The sequence below is a fragment of the Scylla paramamosain genome, chromosome 9, assembly GCF_035594125.1.
Source record: "Scylla paramamosain isolate STU-SP2022 chromosome 9, ASM3559412v1, whole genome shotgun sequence".
Lineage (NCBI taxonomy): Eukaryota > Metazoa > Arthropoda > Malacostraca > Decapoda > Portunidae > Scylla > Scylla paramamosain.
The window spans coordinates 30,507,501-30,525,000 of record NC_087159.1 but is presented as its reverse complement, the minus strand read 5'-3'; the positions used below and the strand labels follow the sequence as shown (position 1 = coordinate 30,525,000).

At 40.6% G+C, this 17,500-nt stretch overlaps 2 protein-coding genes across 6 annotated transcripts in view; both read left to right on the top strand.

Annotated features, from left to right (window-relative positions):
* Positions 1–3,453, top strand: part of LOC135103872 (ARF GTPase-activating protein GIT2-like) — a 23,801-nt gene extending 20,348 nt beyond the window's left edge. For both annotated transcript variants that reach the window (XM_064010788.1, XM_064010790.1), the window contains one exon: positions 2,595–3,453. The gene's annotated coding sequence lies outside the window, so the exon portion shown is untranslated. The remainder of the gene's footprint in view (positions 1–2,594) is intronic.
* A 2,301-nt stretch (positions 3,454–5,754) lies between these two features.
* On the top strand, positions 5,755–15,045 carry LOC135103871 (uncharacterized). 4 transcript variants are annotated; one of them, XM_064010784.1, is made up of 11 exons: positions 5,755–6,008; positions 7,753–8,019; positions 10,135–10,281; positions 10,436–10,526; positions 10,697–10,787; positions 11,154–11,323; positions 11,468–11,588; positions 11,751–11,878; positions 12,121–12,278; positions 12,859–12,951; positions 13,321–15,045. In XM_064010784.1, the coding sequence occupies exons 2-11, from the start codon at positions 7,795–7,797 to the stop codon at positions 14,722–14,724; spliced, it is 2,628 nt and encodes an 875-aa protein (XP_063866854.1). In that variant the 5' UTR covers positions 5,755–6,008; positions 7,753–7,794; the 3' UTR covers positions 14,725–15,045. The 4 variants fall into 4 exon arrangements, with proteins under 4 accessions (XP_063866854.1, XP_063866856.1, XP_063866855.1 ...); XM_064010786.1 differs by lacking the exon at positions 7,753–8,019 and adding an exon at positions 9,605–9,716 and having other exon boundaries at positions 5,757–6,008; XM_064010785.1 differs by lacking the exon at positions 7,753–8,019 and adding an exon at positions 9,605–9,722 and having other exon boundaries at positions 5,757–6,008.
* Positions 15,046–17,500: the final 2,455 nt, after the last annotated feature.

Sequence of the window (17,500 nt, the reverse complement as noted above, 5' to 3'; positions counted from 1 at the left end):
TGTAATTTGCATACTTTATGGCTTTATTGATATATGAATGATAAATTGATTAAGGCTTCCCTTATGGCTGCATGCCAGAAATGTTCAACAATAATTGACCACACCAGAATGCTTGATCAATAATAACCCTAAGAGGGCAGCTTCTTTAGAAATCCTTCATATTTAAAATTTAAGGCTAATCTTTATTTTGGGAAAATATTTAGTAGATTTGCATTATTAGGTAGGTTTCTTAAATTTTCCTGGTAAACACTTTTATACATAAAGAAACTTGGTGACAGTGGTGAAATTAGTTATAAGTGCTGAATTCTGATCAGGTTTTCTATTCCTCTTTATCTCTAGACACTGAGTCTATTCAGTATATCAAATGATTCAACCTAGTTACGCAGTTGTATCCAAAAAAGATTGTAATTATTGCTGTGCCTTTCATATGAAGTCCCCCCCACCCTCTCTCTCTCTCTCTCTCTCTCTCTCTCTCTCTCTCTCTCTCTCTCTCTCTCTCTCTCTCTCTCTCTCTCTCTCTCTCTCTCTCTCTCTCTCTCTCTCTCTCTCTCTCTCTCTCTCTCTCTCTCTCTCTCTCTCTCTCTCTCTCTCTCTCTCTCTCTCTCTCTCTCTCTCTCTCTCTCTCTCTCTCTCTCTCTCTCCCTCCCTCTCTCCCCCTCCCTCCCTCTCTCTCTCTCTCTCTCTCTCTCTCTCTCTCTCTCTCTCTCTCTCTCTCTCTCTCTCTCTCTCTCTCTCTCTCTCTCTCTCTCTCTCTCCCTCCCTCCCTCCCTCCCTCCGTCCCTCCGTCCCTCCCTCCCTCCCTCCCTCCCTCCCTCCTCTCTCTCTCTCTCTCTCTCTCTCTCTCTCTCTCTCTCTCTCTCTCTCTCTCTCTCTCTCTCTCTCTCTCTCTCTCTCTCTCTCTCTCTCTCTCTCTCTCTGGCCTGCTTTTTGGTGCTGTTTACAATCGTAACAAAAGAGCTTGAGCTTGTTGAGTGTATTGTCCTGTTGGCAGGGAATCTGGCCTGTGGTGTCTTAGGGGCCAGAGTTTGGTGCTGTACATAGGAATAGGTCTTCCAATCTTTTTTTTAATTTTTTTTTGAGGTTTTATGTTCATTCCAGACATAAATTCTGATGCAAAAGTTAATTTGGATAGGGTACATATTTCCTGTAATATCATTGGCTGCATTTAGAAAAGAAAAAAAGAAAAAAACAATGCACCTGGAATCATATACTATTGGTGCTGTTTCATATATTTTCACTATTTTGTTTTTGTGTGCATGTTCATGTATGCATAAGTGAAATTGTGTGTGTGTGTGTGTGCGTGCACGCGTGCATGCATGCACTTGTTTATGATTGTGCACATTTACTTGTGTGTGTGTGTGTGTGTGTGTGTGTGTGTGTGTGTGCGCGCGCGCACGTGTGCACCCGTGCACGTGTGTGTGCACGAGCATGGGTCATGTACACGTGAATCTCTGTTCACCTGTGTCTTGTCTTCCAAATAAATGAATGAGTTGTTGAGTTTGAAAATGATATGACAAGATTTGTTATGAAAGTATTTGGTAGATATTATCTTTGTTGTTTGTTTCTAATGATTAATAGATTGCCTTTGATGTAGGTAAGGTGAAAATGTTTTAAGCATAAGGAAGTGAGTAAAAGGTTCAACCTATTTTCAGGGGAAAATCAATACTAAAATATGTGATTAATGTGTTACTTGGCAGTGATGTAGCTGAGGTTGAGATAAAAAGGACTTTTTGAAAATGGCCCCTTGGGTTTTAGGTTGTCAACTGAATGAAAATTTTGTTTTGTTTTGAACCTCTTCAAATGAAGGAGGGGCTGTGAAAGAAGCTAAATCCCCTGGGCTACAAATTTCAAGGTATACCCATACAGTAGGTTAATTGACACTTTATTTAGAAAAACTCATCACATGTTTTCTTTATCAATTGTCTTGGAATCACTTATTGAATACTGGTTCATATTTTCTTTTTATAAAGTGAGTGAGTCACTTGATCATTAATGAGCAAATAAGTTTTGATACTGTAATTTGTGTGTTTATTTTGTGATTACATACTTCATTGTATATTTCAGATTTTGTTGAATGGAATGTATTATGTAGCATTGTCTGGTATTTTTCCTTTATAATCTTGCAACTAGAGGAAGCACGCCTGAGACTTGTACTGGTGTTAGGAAGGAAGATGTTAGGAGCATTGGAGGTGCAGTGCACACAGCTCATTATTAGTAACTGTAGAGTTCATGTTTCATTAGTGAACATGGGACTGATGTGATATACCACTAAAAGTATTTACTGTTATCTAAATTAGATGAAGTTTCTGGTTATAGTTATTTTTTATTAGGTTTTATGAATGAAGTTTTCAGTCTAAAGCATAATTTATTGTAAGCTACAGCTATACAAGGAATTATTCAGTAGTAATTTTCAAGATGTAGATTCAATATATCAAGAAAAAATGTATAGCATTTTTTATTTATTTATTTTTCATTAAAGCATCATTAAGAAATAATTTCATTTTAAAAGTAAAGATTAATGAATGAGATGTATTTTTTTGTTTAATATAAGACCCTTATATGTATTATGATATTGATGTTCTCATGACTTTCAGAGTGTTGTGTTGTCCTGTCCATCTTATGTAGATTGTAGTGATTTCCTGAATATAGACCAGTTGTATCAAGGTCTGCACATGCACATGACTCATTCCACATCAGGGACTTTGAAGCTCCTAACACAAACTGGGTGGTGAGAAGACAGTGGCAATCCTGGAACTGTTGCTTTTTGGTATGTACAGAGTTAAGGGAAGTGATTTTGCAGCCTTTATTCTCTCACAATGGAAAAGAAGCTTTTGTTAGTTTTAAAAATTTACATAAAGAAAATTTATATATTTAAATTGATTAACTTTTCAATTATTTGACCTGTATTTTTCTTTTCAGAATTAGTCTATGTTGAGCTTTATATTCTTTGAAATGTTTTTATTTTTTGTTTTAGAAAACACCAGTCTTAAAGAAATATGTAGCTTTGTCAGAGTTGGTTATTTGTTTTATGGAGTATGTCTTTCTTTCAATGGGGAATAAATCTTTGAAATTAGAGGATGTGATGTGGAGAAGAAATATATAACGGGCTATGCACAAAAAAATGTTTCATTATAGAAATGTGGTCAACACCTTTTGCTCTTTCCTCCAGAGATACTCTATATATTATTCCTTTGATTCATCATTCAGTTTTCATCCATTTTCTTCTCTGGTCTCCTCCCCATGATGTTCCTTCCTTTCCTCATCAACAAGTTTCAATACTCTTAGATCCAGTATTGGGAAAATTAGATTTTTGTACACATATATGTTCATTGTTGATAGAAGTAATTCCACACTTGGTCTCTCAAAATGTACCTAAGTTATCCTTTATTATTATTAATTGATTAACCTTGTACATATTTTCCTTGCCTTACTGTTAATAAACAGAAAATTGAATGGTAGTTTGTCTTATCAAGTTGGGATTAGTTATAAGAGGAAATGTATAAGTTCTCCTAAATCTATTAACAGTGGTGTTCCTCAGGGTTCTGTCCTGTCACCCACTCTCTTCTTATTATTCATTAATGATCTTCTAAACCAAACTTCTTGTCCTATCCACTCCTACGCTGATGATACCACCCTGCACTTTTCCACATCTTTTCATAGACGTCCAACCCTTCAGGAGGTAAACATATCACGCAGGGAAGCCACAGAACGCCTGACTTCTGATCTTTCTAAAATTTCTGATTGGGGCAGAGCAAACTTGGTATTGTTCAATGCCTCAAAAACTCAATTCCTCCATCTATCAACTCGACACAACCTTCCAGACAACTATCCCCTCTTCTTCAATGACACTCAACTGTCCCCCTCTTCTACACTGAACATCCTCGGTCTGTCCTTTACTTATAATCTAAACTGGAAACTTCACATCTCATCTCTAGCTAAAACAGCTTCTATGAAGTTAGGTGTTCTGAGACGTCTCCGCCAGTTTTTCTCACCCCCCCCAGCTGCTAACTCTGTACAAGGGCCTTATCTGTCCATGTATGGAGTATGCTTCACATGTCTGGGGGGGTTCCACTCATACTGCTCTTCTAAACAGGGTGGAATCAAAAGCTTTCCGTCTCATCAACTCCTCTCCTCAAACTGACTGTCTTCAGCCTCTCTCTCACCGCCGCAATGTTGCATATCTAGCTGTCTTCTACCGCTATTTTCATGCTAACTGCTCTTCTGATCTTGCTAACTGCATGCCTCCCCTCCTTCCACGGCCCCGCTGTACAAGACTTTCTTCTTTCTCTCATCCCTATTCTGTCCACCTCTCTAACGCAAGAGTTAACCAGTATTCTCAATCATTCATCCCTTTCTCTGGTAAACTCTGGAACTCCCTGCCTGCTTCTGTATTTCCACCTTCCTATGACTTGAATTCCTTCAAGAGGGAGGTTTCAAGACACTTATCCACCAATTTTTTACCACTGCTTTGACCCTTTTATGGGACTGGCATTTCAGTGGGCATTTTTTTTATTAGATTTTTGTTGCCCTTGGCCAGTGTCCTTCCTACATAAAAAAAAAAATAATAATAATAATATGTATGTGTGTGTGTGTGTGTGTGTGTGTGTGAGTTTACCACACTTATCACATTTCAATGTATCTACAGTGTTAAACCTGTTTACTTTTTTTTTCATAAAGTACACAAAAATATTTTGGATTTGGAAATCAGAGTAGCTTCATATGTGCATACAGGCAGACGTACAGATCAACTTGCATCGCAGGGATGAGATTAGAGCTGGGCAGGATCCACTGATGTCGGTACTTGCGTATCAGCGCTTGGCGGGTCAGGTCCAAGACAGGATTAAAAGAATATACTCTTTTAATCATGGTCCAAGAAACGTATAGAATTGATCTGGATTACTTGACGCATCCATGAGGCGTCCAGATGATTAACTGACGAGCGGTAATAGGGTGGGTAGGGTGACTTAATGCATGGATCCTTGAGACGGCCAGCGATTATTTGGCAGCTTATGCGCGATTCTCGCGTGTGAGGATGATTCCTACCCCGAGAGCTCATCTTAGGCTTGAGAGACTGTAGTGAGGTCATGCCTTCGTGATAATCCCCCCTGTAAAGACCCGAGGTCACACTCACCATCCTGTGTACCAAGGTATTTGGTCTGGCGCCAGTAAAGACCTGACCCAGGGTGACCTGACCTGACCTGAGTTGGCATTTAAGACAACAATGTATATAAATAAATACATAAATATATATATATATATATATATATATATATATATATATATATATATATATATATATATATATATATATATATATATATATATATATATATATATATATATATATATATATATATATATATATATATATATATATATACACACACACACACAATATAGCAAGCCCAAAAACCCGCCCAACAAAGTCAAAGAAGCCTAAAAAGCTATTTTTTTTTTCGCTCACTTTGAAAAACAGCCCAATTGGGCGGGAAAACCACCAGTAACCACCACCTGTATTACTAGTACTGGGCTACTACTAGATAAATACTACTACTACTACTACTACTACTACTACTACTACTACTACTACTACTACTACTACTACAGTGGAAGCATAGGTTCATGAACGGTGTTTGGGTGTGTGAACGCACAATGTTACCTGAATCTATATACACAAAGGGAGTTGGGCTGTGGCACGGTAGTTGGAAAAGGGTGGTATTTATAACAGTGTAGGCGAACAAGGTGAATTTTAAGTGTTTCGATGACAGGGAAGGTGAAAAAATGAGGTTTATAAAAGGGTATATGAAAAAGAAAAAGAAAAAAAAAAAAAAGATGAATGACAGGGTGGGTGAAAAAGGTACTATCCCGTAACCATGGCTGTCATTGAGTGACAACAACAAGCGACTGGAGGCGGCACTGGCAGCGTCTTGCGCCGCTCACACAGACTACGATTAACTCACTCAAGGTCTCCTCTTCCCGGCACGCCCTCCCCTCGCTGCCTGCTACTGGTGAGTGTTACCTGACTGGCTTGGTGGGTGTCTTGGGACAAGTAATGCAAAGAGAAGAAGGGTGGAGGAGTCCGCAAGGCGTGGGACTCACTCCTCCCGATCACAATACTCCTCACGGACGCACAGATCCGTGTGTCAGGGAAGAATGAATATTGCCCAAGTTGAGGATTTGAGTCACCGCGCTGGAGCACAGTTCTTGCTCTAAGGGGTAGGAGATGAGGCATGCAGTGTGCAGGCTGAGGGGAGCAGTGAGCCATGGCTGGAGTGGGGGACAGGCCGCTGCTTGGGTTCCTTGTGTGGCAATTCTCCAAGTACTGGTATTACTGCTCGTAGTAACTTGGCTCATTTACCACAATTCATGCAGCATAATTTGAAAGCAGTTACCTGATAGTTATATAAAAAAAATATTAGCTTGCCTTTTTGTCGTTATGTTTATTATGTGAAAGTGCTCCTACTGATTGCTGTTGCAGCTATAATGCTTTTACATATCAAACTATCTTGAAGAAGAATATATGTTTGAGGGTGCATCAAGTAACCCCTACATGTAATTTCACTGAGGACCCTGAAATCCACAATTGGCCCTGTGATATCAAGTTTTGTCGCCACCATAAGTTTTTGTTAATCTGTGATATCACGGGACCTTTCTAGGACTGTAAGCTTCTGTCACACATGTAAGGGCTGGTCTTTTAAAAACCAGACAAAAACTAGGAATACCAGAAAACTGGATGAAGTCATTAAATATAATGAAAGCAATGGAAGGTTTCTGCAAGTATTTATTGCATATAAAAATGTACTACTTTATGAAAACAATGAAGGACAAGACTGTATATATGATAGTAGTCATGTACATAAAGTTTGTGTCTGTTTGTGGTAGAATATTTATGTTACTATTGTTCTTAGTGGTTCAGCAGAGAACCTTAAGTACTAGTAGTTAGCTGAGGTTCATTTTTACTGTTCATACGTGCATGGTTGTAGTACTGTTCACGTTGTGGTGTGCTGTGGTGTGATACTTTTAAGACTTTTTTTTTTCATGCACTGTTACTGAATGCCTTGAACTGATGAACGTGCTGTAGTCACTCTACCCTTCATAAACTGACTTGTCACTGTGATTACTGTCTTAGAACAGTCATGGTTCTTTGGAATGTTTAATTTTATGTTTTATTTATAATTTGTAAGATCTATGATACTGAAGTCATCAGGCTGGTAACATGAATCATCTCAGCATATTCCTTGTTTTATATTTGTAATTAAGTGATAATTAGAATTGGATGCTTTTAGATTATTTTTACCTACACCTCTAAGCATGGGCCAGCATTGTGAATCCCACATGTGGGTGAGACCTGTACACCAAAGTTTTCTTAAAGAATGTGGCAGTAAATTCAGTTTTTCCTGTGACACATGCTGAGATGAATCTGTCAGCCATCGGGAAGTGTTCTGCCTGTCACCAACAACACTGCATTACATACTGTACAAGAGAGAAGGTAGATGTCAGCATGGCTGTACCATTTTTAGACTAATTCACTCGTATGTTTATTTATTTATTATTTACGTTGTATGGTACCTTTTTTATAATTAGTTGTACCTAGAGGGAGATGGGTGAAGAATTGTGTTGACATGCTGTGGGCTTTTGATGGAGTGTGATGTGTGTTGCCTGCAGTATAGAGGTGGAGTCCTGCACCTCTTGTAGACCTTGACTGCATTCATACCAAGGTTGGCAGGATCTTAATAGCTTGATAATTTTCAGACTTTGGAAAGATATACAATTATTGACTTGCACATGTAAACGATGTCAGTTCAGCCCCCAACTCATGAAGAAATCCAAATTGACGGTGATGAAGTAGAAGAGGAAGAAGAGGACGAGGAAGAGGAAGATGAAGCAGAAGATGAGGATTATGAAGACATTGAGGAAGTGACTCATGGTAGGAGCCCCGGCAGGGGACTCACCCTCAAGACATTGGTGAAGGAGGGAGTTTTACAACCTGGCGAGGGACACATGACCATCAATTACCTGGTAAGACTACCATACAGAGACTCATCTTCTTGCCCTTGTGACTTTGACAAAGGCTTCTCCATATACTGTGCTGGACTCCCCTTAGCACACAACTCTGCTGGTTATAGTGATGAACATACACACCCACCAGATAAAGCCCACAGCATTAGGTGAACTTGTGTCGTAGGCCAGTTGTTGGAGGTCTTAACCAATGCAGTTGTACACACCACACATCCTCCGACCATTGTATTGTGCTGGCTGAGTTTGGTTTATTTGTGATCCTGATTGTTTTTTTTTTAAACTGTTGGAAATAATTCCACAAATGGAAATTACTTAGCACAAACTATGTAGGTGGTACAAGTGGAAGGAAAGGTGAAGTAATAGGTGTAAATGGCAGTGATTTTCCCATTTTTTGTACTTATTTGTTTATTTGTATTAAAATTGATATTTATGCATGGACTGGGTACTAAAGTACAGAACCCATGCAGATTGGTCTCTTTGTCTCTCTGTATTCCAAACTTCGGAGGACATTACTAAAATACATTACTGAAGACACTGAAACAGATACAGTAAAGTACACTCGTTTAAATGGATGTCACCATGAATTTCATTGTTTTAGACAATTTTTGTTGATATGATATAGGTAAAGTTGATTGGCATTAGTTAGTGTCACTTCCAATCTGTGATGTGCTCAGCTAGAATTTTCTAAGGTGAAAATCACCATAAACAACATGGCCATGACAGCTGATGATGTGATGAGTGTTGGAGTGTCTTGCAGAATGCTTCAGTTGTGCCCTGTCACTGCTGACCATCACAAGCAAGGCTTCAGACATAACAAGCTCATCTAAAATTTCATAGCTTGAAAGTCACTACCAACATTCTTTCCATTACAACTAATGATTTTAGCACTGCTTGAGTATGTCACCAGAATACTTGTCTTCTGATTACAGCTGATCAGCAACAGATCAACAGAGCAACATCAGGCTTCTGAGTTTCTTGGGAGTTATTTTCATTCTTGATTCATTAGTACTGTTTACAATAGTTAGGTAATTCAATTTTTGTATTAGATTTAAGTTTATGTTATATCTGTGATTTTGTATTACATCTTGTTTAAATGGTTGTGTTAAGGGACAAATGTGGTTGTGGCTGTGGGTCTGGAATAGATTATTGCTGAATTCATGTATTTCAGTGCATGCTGGAACAAACAAATGGCTTTACAGATGGGGATCAAGAACTGTTCTTGCCTGCCTCACTTTATCATAATTTACTTCCACTGAACTTTTTTTCAGGTCACAGCTGTGGTCAGTTCTGCCAGGAAGTCTTAAAGTTTGAATTTTATGTATTGGCCTATGAGTGACATCTCTACCATTATCAGTGCATATATGCATATAATATAACCTCTCTAAGCATAATAATGTGCATAAAACATAACATTTCCGGACACATGATTACAAAGCTAACATAGTTTGTACTAAATCTGCTATACTTGAATCTAGTAACTAACCAACAGCTGTGTGATGTGATGGTTAACATGCCAAGAGGAGCTAGGTGAAAATCCTAGGGTGGGCAGAGACAATTTAAGCTTTTTTCTCCCCACACACTGTAGGTTCCCTTTCAAGATGCCCTAAGCCAGTGTGTCATGGCATGTGGCTTATCCCTCCCTAATCACTGGAGGAGTTCTTCATCCTGCAGTAGAGTCACATAGACTGATGATGCTGGCAAGTGTATGTGACTAATGCTATTGACTAACACTATTGAGTGAGTTGCTCACCTTTCATGTTAGAGATGCATAATTTTTCCAGCTCACTAGGCAACAGACCAGTGTTGTATGGTTAGCAAGACTTGTTTCAGCTTCAAAATGTGATGACAGTTATGCTCATAGGTGTGACTGTGTCTGTGGTATGCATAACATCTCTGAAATGCTTATTGCTTACTAATGATATGTGTGAATTGTCAAAATTTCTGACAAATTAACAAACTTTCTCTGTGATTCTGAAATTGTGATAAATAATTATGTATTTCACCCTTTAAATGCTCTCGTAAGTGCTTGTATATGTAGGTTCAAGGGTTTGGATTTGTTTCAAGTCATCTACATCAAAAAGGTATGAGAATGATAATTGCAGCATGCATCTGCAGGGGAACAAGTTTAAGGGTGATCTGCTGCCTGATGGGAGAATCAGATCACAGGAGACAAACAAGATCTTCGGCACCCCGAGCGCATGGGCCATTTACTGTAAGAAGATTGTCAACCCAGACAAGAAGTCAGGTTGTGGCTGGGCATCGGTAAGTACCTTGAGTTGGTGCTGTGTGGAACTTTCTTGGTGATAAGACTGCATTGCAGAGGTGTAGGTAGATAGATGCCAAGTGATGCCTTTCACTAAATTAGAAAGAGCCTTTGCCTTGCTATGTCTGTTCCTGACTCACTCAATCCTCACAGGTGCGCTACAAAGGCAAAAAGTTGGACTCATACAAGAACAACTGGTACCGCCAGAAGAGAATTGAATTTGAGAGAGAGGGAGAGGCTCTGGGTGAGTGATGTATATGGTAATGATGGAAATTCGATTGTGGTGAACTGGTGCTGTGTTGATAAACACTTTGTGAAGTGTTGTGTTCTCAAATATTATGATGGGAACCTTAGATTAAGTTGAAATATTAAATCATGTAAGCTTGCATCATTTTCAACAAGTCACCATTACAGATGAGGAGGAGATGACTGACAGTGATAGCGATGGTCCCCATGAGCAAGAGATTGTGGAGTTTGAGATGATTGGCAACAGACACCCCAATCAGTAAGTTCTGAAGATTGTGTTTATTTACACTACGCATGTAAAACTAAATATAGCAACAACAGTAATTCATTACAATACACCAATAATTCAAAGTAGGTCCATTATTTTGCAAATTCTTGTGTAACACAAATGAAATCTAGGAGTTATATAGATAGATGAGTAAATATTAATGAGTCACATTCTGCTGTCAAATGATGAGACCATGACACCTCTTTGAAACTTATTTGTGCTAGAAATTCTTTGACTAAGTTTAAAGGAAACAACACCTGAATAGATATGTGGAATCTTATTGAGTTACATATAGGCATTCAATTTTTTCACTTCTTGTTTTGTGAGAGTAGTATGTAGTTAATGTGTACCTTTCAGTGACATGAACACAATGGTGGAGCTCACTTCTTTTCAAGCTCTGGGTCGCATGCAGCCTTTCAACGTCACCATGTCCTCATCGGCAATGGCTATGATGGACATTCATGCCCACCTTTCCACCTCAGAGGTTGTGGGATACTTGGCTGGCCAGTGGGATGTCACCAATCATAGTAAAGACGAGATGTTTTTATGTGTACTAAATATCTCTTTATTAAACAGTATAAGTTTGATGTCATTATGGTGCATGCCTTTATAAAATAGCAATGTAGTCTGTACGTTGTGTCTCTACATTGCATCTTTCCTTGCGCCAACAGACCTGATAGTGTCACATGCCCTGCCAGTACGTTGCCGCCTGGGGGATGGGGAGAAGGGACGTGTAGTGGAACAAGCAATCTTCTGTGAAATGGAAAAGCTCAGTCTCTCCCTTGTGGGATGGTGAGAGTTTTGATGCTTATGTACATTATAAAAATTTCCTCCTGACAGTAATGTTATGATCAAGACATCTCTTTTGATTTGTTGAACTTAGTAAATGGTCTTGAGTGAAATCATCCACTGTATAGCTGGAGCAGGACTCATCTGTATTCTTGTCAATTCCAGGTACCACACCCACCCATTCTCTCCTCCCCTTCCCTCCCTGAGAGACATTGACACCCAGCTGGAGTATGAACTGAAAATGAAAGGCTCTAATGATGCAAGTTATACACCATGCATTGGAATCATTGTTTGTAAGTCATCTTTTGCCTTTTTCTCATATTGCATTGATTTAATGTTCCCACTTGACAAGTCCTTGGATTGTGTGCACCCATGAACTTTGCTGTCAGTGGCTTGATAGTTGTGTGGTTCATTTCACCTAATAGTCTCTTAGTCTTGAGTCTTTGAGTCTGGATTTCCAATCACATTTAGTGAGAAAGATGAATTTTTGGCAGTAAAGAAGGTGTTAATGATATGAATAACCTCTTGTCTGCAGCTCCCTATGTGAAAGGTGGTGGTCAGGGCTCAACAGCAAGTGGTTTCTGGGTCATGCCTCCCCCTGAACACAAGCCCCAGGAGTATGGTCGGCCAATGAGCATCCAGTTCACCATCATTCAAGATGCCTTCATACCCAAGGAAACATTGTACCATCTAGTGAGTCTAATCAGTCTTGTCTTTTGTATCTGTATATTCGGATCCATTTTCTTGGAATTCCCTAATGAGGATGGCCTGTTTGCACACTTCAGCGTCTTGCACTGCTCTCCTACTCTCCTGCTCTCCTACTCTCCTGCTCTCCTGCTCTCCTACTCTCCTACTCTCCTACTCTCCTACTCTCCTGCTCTCCTGCTCTCCTACTCTCCTGCTCTCCTGCTCTCCTGCTCTCTCTCTCTCTCTCTCTCTCTCTCTCTCTCTCTCTCTCTCTCTCTCTCTCTCTCTCTCTCTCTCTCTCTCTCTCTCTCTCTCTCTCTCTCTCTCTCTCTCTCTCTCTCTCTCTCTCTCTCTCTCTCTCTCTCTCTCTCTCTCTCTCTCTCTCTCAAGTTCCCAAGCCTCAGGAACCTACCCTAGGGGGATACCCAAGACTTCATATTAAGTCTGAACAAAGGATAAAAATGTTTTATTACCAACTCCAAAAATTCTTAAGAGTAATGTTTGTAAATCTTTACTTTCCTTTGTGAGTAACAGAAAAAATCTTCCTTGAACAGTCTTAATATTTTTTTTTTCATTTGTTCCACAGCGAGATACTGTCCGGTATTATAAAGACTCACCAGACTCAGTTGTCTTCTCTGATATCTTCCAAGACCGTTTCTCTTACTGGGACAAACTAAAGGTAAGTTGGAGAGAGTAGGTACAGAGTTGTTTATGTGCCTTGAAGAGGAGAAGAAAGATGGAATTTAAAGATTAATTCAGGGTTTTGTCTTAGAGTGCATTTATGGAAGCTGGTGAATTAAGAAAATGTGAAATGTCCAAGTAAATAGTTTAAGCTAAACCTTTGCTGGACTGCTGCTGAATGCTTGCCAGACTTGCTCTGGCAAATTGACAGTGGTATGAAGTAAAGCTACTCAGGAGCATACTGAATGGGGATTGTGGCTTACCTTGGAAAGTGGACATGTTCCTGTAACAGATAATACTTGTAGTTACTTGTAGTTAGTTGGAATGTACTGTACAATAAGAATGTTAACTTCATACTTATTTGCAGACTGCCATTCGTTTGTGTGTGCCAAAGGACCACTATGCACCACTAATTGATTATTTAGCCAAACTCCTGGAATTGAAAAATTACACTCCAGAGCCTGTGGTGCCCTCAGGGAAGGTGAAGTCATCAGTGCCTGGACCCAAGCACCCACACCAAGACACACCTGAAACCCTCACCCCAGCAGTGTTGTCTGCTCCATTATCCACTCCTACCTCTCTGCCCCTCAGAAGCAAATTCTCTGACTTGGGATTGAGACACCATGGGGATGGAGATGCAGCCCCCAGACCTTCACCTCCTGTCATTGACGTGTCACCTGATGAACCTAAACCAGCGCCTGGCATGAGCAGCCCAGCACCATCCCAGGGCATGGAGACACCAACAGGCAAGGGGGAGAGGATTGGCCCTTCACACTTGGAGTTACAAAGACATGACCTTTTCAAGAGTAAGGAAATGCAGCAACAGGAGCAGAAGCCTCAGCCACCAGACTACCACCACAGCAGCAGAGGTTCTCCTCCACAGTACAAACATATATATCCAGAACACAAACAAGATGTCACACCACATCAACAAAACTTTCCTCAGGAACAGCAGCACCAGCACAAACATCACCAACACCAACAAAATCCCTTTCATCATCAACACCAACAGAAACAGCATCAGCAAAGTCAACATCCACACCAACAGACTCAACACCAGCATCAACAGCAGGGCCAGCTCTTACAACAGCAGCAGAACCAACCCCACCAGCAGCAGCAGCAGCAACAACAGCAACAGCAACAACAGCAACAGCAACAACAGCAGCAACAACAGCAGCAGCAGCAGCAGCAGCAGCAACAGCAGCAGCAGCAGCAACAGCAGCAGCAGCAGCAGCAGCAGCAGCAGCAGCAGCAACAACAGCAACAACAACAACAACAACAACAACAACAACTACAACAACAACTTCAACATCACCAGCCACAACAGCAGCATCCACAGCAACAAGCACAGCAGCAGTACAGTGATCCCCCCCAGTACCCGCAGACACCAGCTTTCCATCAACACTTCCAGCAAGACTACCAGCAGCAGCAGCAGCAGCAAGTGGAAAGCAACCAGAGTGACCAGAAGCGGGAAGTGGATGAAGAACTGCAAGAGGATTACAGAGAGCCTCCACCCAGCTATCACCAGCATCATTTTAAGATACCATCTGGCTACCATCATGAAGAGCATCAGACTGCCCCGCCTCCATATCCAAGTGAGGATGTTGCTCGGCCCAGGGAAGGCGGCCCTCACCTTTACCAGGATCAAGTGGATCCTTGGACTCAGGGGGGACTTCACCGCCTAAATGAGCCTCCCTCATTGCCACTTCTGCAAGGCAATTCAAGAGATCTGGAAGAGATACAGCCCATGGATGTAGACTCCCAATCATAGCATTAATTAACAAAATATATTTACTGCATATTTTTATATCTGAAATGCAGTCATCTCTGGAAATCTTTTCAAAAGGCAGCTACGAGTGTTGGGTAGAACTGGTACTTAGGTGAGTTCACCATAATGTCAGGAAGCTGTTTGTCCTGTTGCTTCTGTGAAGCAAACAGAATGAATGGTACCAGCTACTCATCAGAATCCAGATGTGTGCAAAACCATTTAGGGGTCTATCATTGATTGGCAGTCTCATGAGGAGGCCGCATTAGTTTATGTACGTAATTGATATTACTAGACTGTACTATAATAAAGATAATTCAAGCAAAATCTTCATCTTTGTCATTAGCACACACACACACACACACACACACACACACACAAGAAGGCATCATGTGGAAAGCTTGTCAGACAGGTATAAAGATAGATTATTACTTGTTTAATAAAAGTGATGCAGTAAGGTGTGCAAAGTTTGTCATGTGAGTGGGTGGTGGCATGACCTAGATGTGGCTGGCTGACACAGCATGCATATGGGGCATGATTGTAGAGGAAAGATGAGGTGTTGAATAAAGGACACAAAGGATCAATAAATGAAGGGACCATTGGCCTGTAGGTGGTTCATGTAAGTTTATCTACACAGATTTAATTTGTGATCCATAATACTTCAATTTTATAATTTATCAGCTTTCTTTCCTAGATAATATAAGCGTACCCTTCACCCACTCACGGAAAATGTGCCGAAGAAAAGACTTACTAACTAGTAAGGTCATCATCACCAGCATCTGCATGGCTTCAGTGTAATGGGACTTCGAGATCTCTCTCGAGTCTCGCGTCCCTGTGAAACAACTGACTGAACATCAACACGGCAGGCGGTGAATCTACCTGGAAATCTAGTATGTTTACTGCACTTTTGTAATTAACAGGGCCGAGCAATGATGATTTTTTTTTTTTCGCACAACAGCAGTATGAACTGATGCGCAGAATGTCTCGAAAGGGACAGGGCAGTACAAGGCGCGGGAAGCATAGCATTCTGACGGCTTGTCTAATTAACAGCATTGACGTTGTGTTCTCACTGAACACTGCAGCGGCGTGGGTGACATCCCTTCCTCCGGGTTACATTCTTATTTTTAGTTTCTCCTCAACACTTATTTAACAGTCCACTGCCCCTGTTCTATGCGATGGTGTGGCATAATGCGGTTTAGCTTCTCTTCAGACTGACTCCATTACTCGACGTTACTTGCCACTTCTTGTGGCTGCTCTAAACCTTGTATTTTGAAACGCTTTGCTCTCTCAATAAGATTATTTTCGAAGGATACATAGATTATTAGCTAGGTTCTCAAGACTATTTATCCAGTTAATAATGTTAAAATTTTGTTAATTTGTCACCAGAACCACAAAAAAAACACCCTTAAAAACTGTTTACAATTAAAGTTTTTGACTGTAGTGGTGTTTTTTAAGGATACTTTACTGGTTCTGGTGACAGAGTGACAAAATTTCTATACTATTAACAGGATAGACAATCTTGAAAACCCAGCAAATAATCTCTGTGGCCTTCGAAAATAGTCTTGGTGAGTGAACAAAGTGTTTCAGAATAGAAGTTTCACACAAACGGGACACTTAGCGTATTCTTCAGAGGATTATCAACCCACCTCGAAAAATACATTTTTCTTCTTGGATCTCCCAGTTATTTCCTGTTTTGGGAACGACATCACGAACAGGCTCTTTGTATTTTTAATTAATTGTTATTATTATTATTTTCATTGGCCGGTCTCTCTAATACATAAAAAAAAAGTTTTCTGATTCATTAGGGCTATTTTCGAAGGCCACACATGATTAGCCAGACTCCCACAATATATTTTTCTCATTGGTGGTGCAGAACCCTCGTTAAATCATCACAAGAGTCACGAAAACACCCATGAAATTCCTCAACGACGTCCGCCAGAGCACGATGAAAGTCGAGGTACGTAGCATTCATTAGGACTGACTATTTTCAAGGGCCACAGATGATAAGCTAAACTCTAACAATATATTTTCCTCATTGGTCGTGCAGAATCCTCGTTAGACCATCACAGGAGTCACGGAAATACTCTTGAAATTCCCCAGTGACGTCCGTCAGAACATGTTGAAAATCGAGGTACTACGTAAGACGCCGCAACATTTGAGAATGCGGACTTTGTTATCAGTGATCGAGGACAAGCTGACGTCTCTCGCCTCCGCATTCGCTTAGAGGTTGCGGTCCGCAGTAAACACATCTACAAGGAAGCAGTAAAGAACCACGTACGCCCCGGATCTACTTTATGTTGTTGTCTTTCAAGGCCACCCCGTCTCCGTCCTTTCTCCCACCGCTGGTCTCCCTCCCTCCCTTGCTCGCCCGCTACATTTACACCCACTCAAGTTTGTACGTGGAATCGTTCAGCTTTTGTGTCCCTCATGACGGGGTCTCTCTCTCTCTCTCTCTCTCTCTCTCTCTCTCTCTCTCTCTCTCTCTCTCTCTCTCTCCTTCTCTCTCTCTCTCTCTCTCTCTCTCTACTGATGCCTCCTTAATAAATTACGCATGTTTTCAGAACACACATATATGTATACATTTATTACAATACATGCATTTACTCGTCTGTTGCTTCAAGTACAATATTTCTTGCCAAACCTCACATGTGCTTTCCATGATTTTTGTCTCAACTGTTCCCTCTGTCCCACCTTTACGTGTGCCTCAATTATACACCTCGGTGAACAAAGTAAAGGCTGAGAACAAAAGCGGCCACAGGAATGACTTCTTGACTTCTTGGAC

What these genes read in the sequence shown, in the direction of transcription:
- LOC135103871 (XM_064010784.1), top strand. Translation starts at nt 7,795, where the DNA reads ATGTCAGTTCAGCCCCCAACTCATGAAGAAATCCAAATTGACGGTGAT. An exon ending in ACATGACCATCAATTACCTG is followed by an intron (nt 8,020 to 10,134) that starts GTAAGACTACCA and finishes ATGCATCTGCAG; the next exon opens with GGGAACAAGTTTAAGGGTGA. An exon ending in GTGGGATGTCACCAATCATA is followed by an intron (nt 11,324 to 11,467) that starts GTAAAGACGAGA and finishes TTGCGCCAACAG; the next exon opens with ACCTGATAGTGTCACATGCC.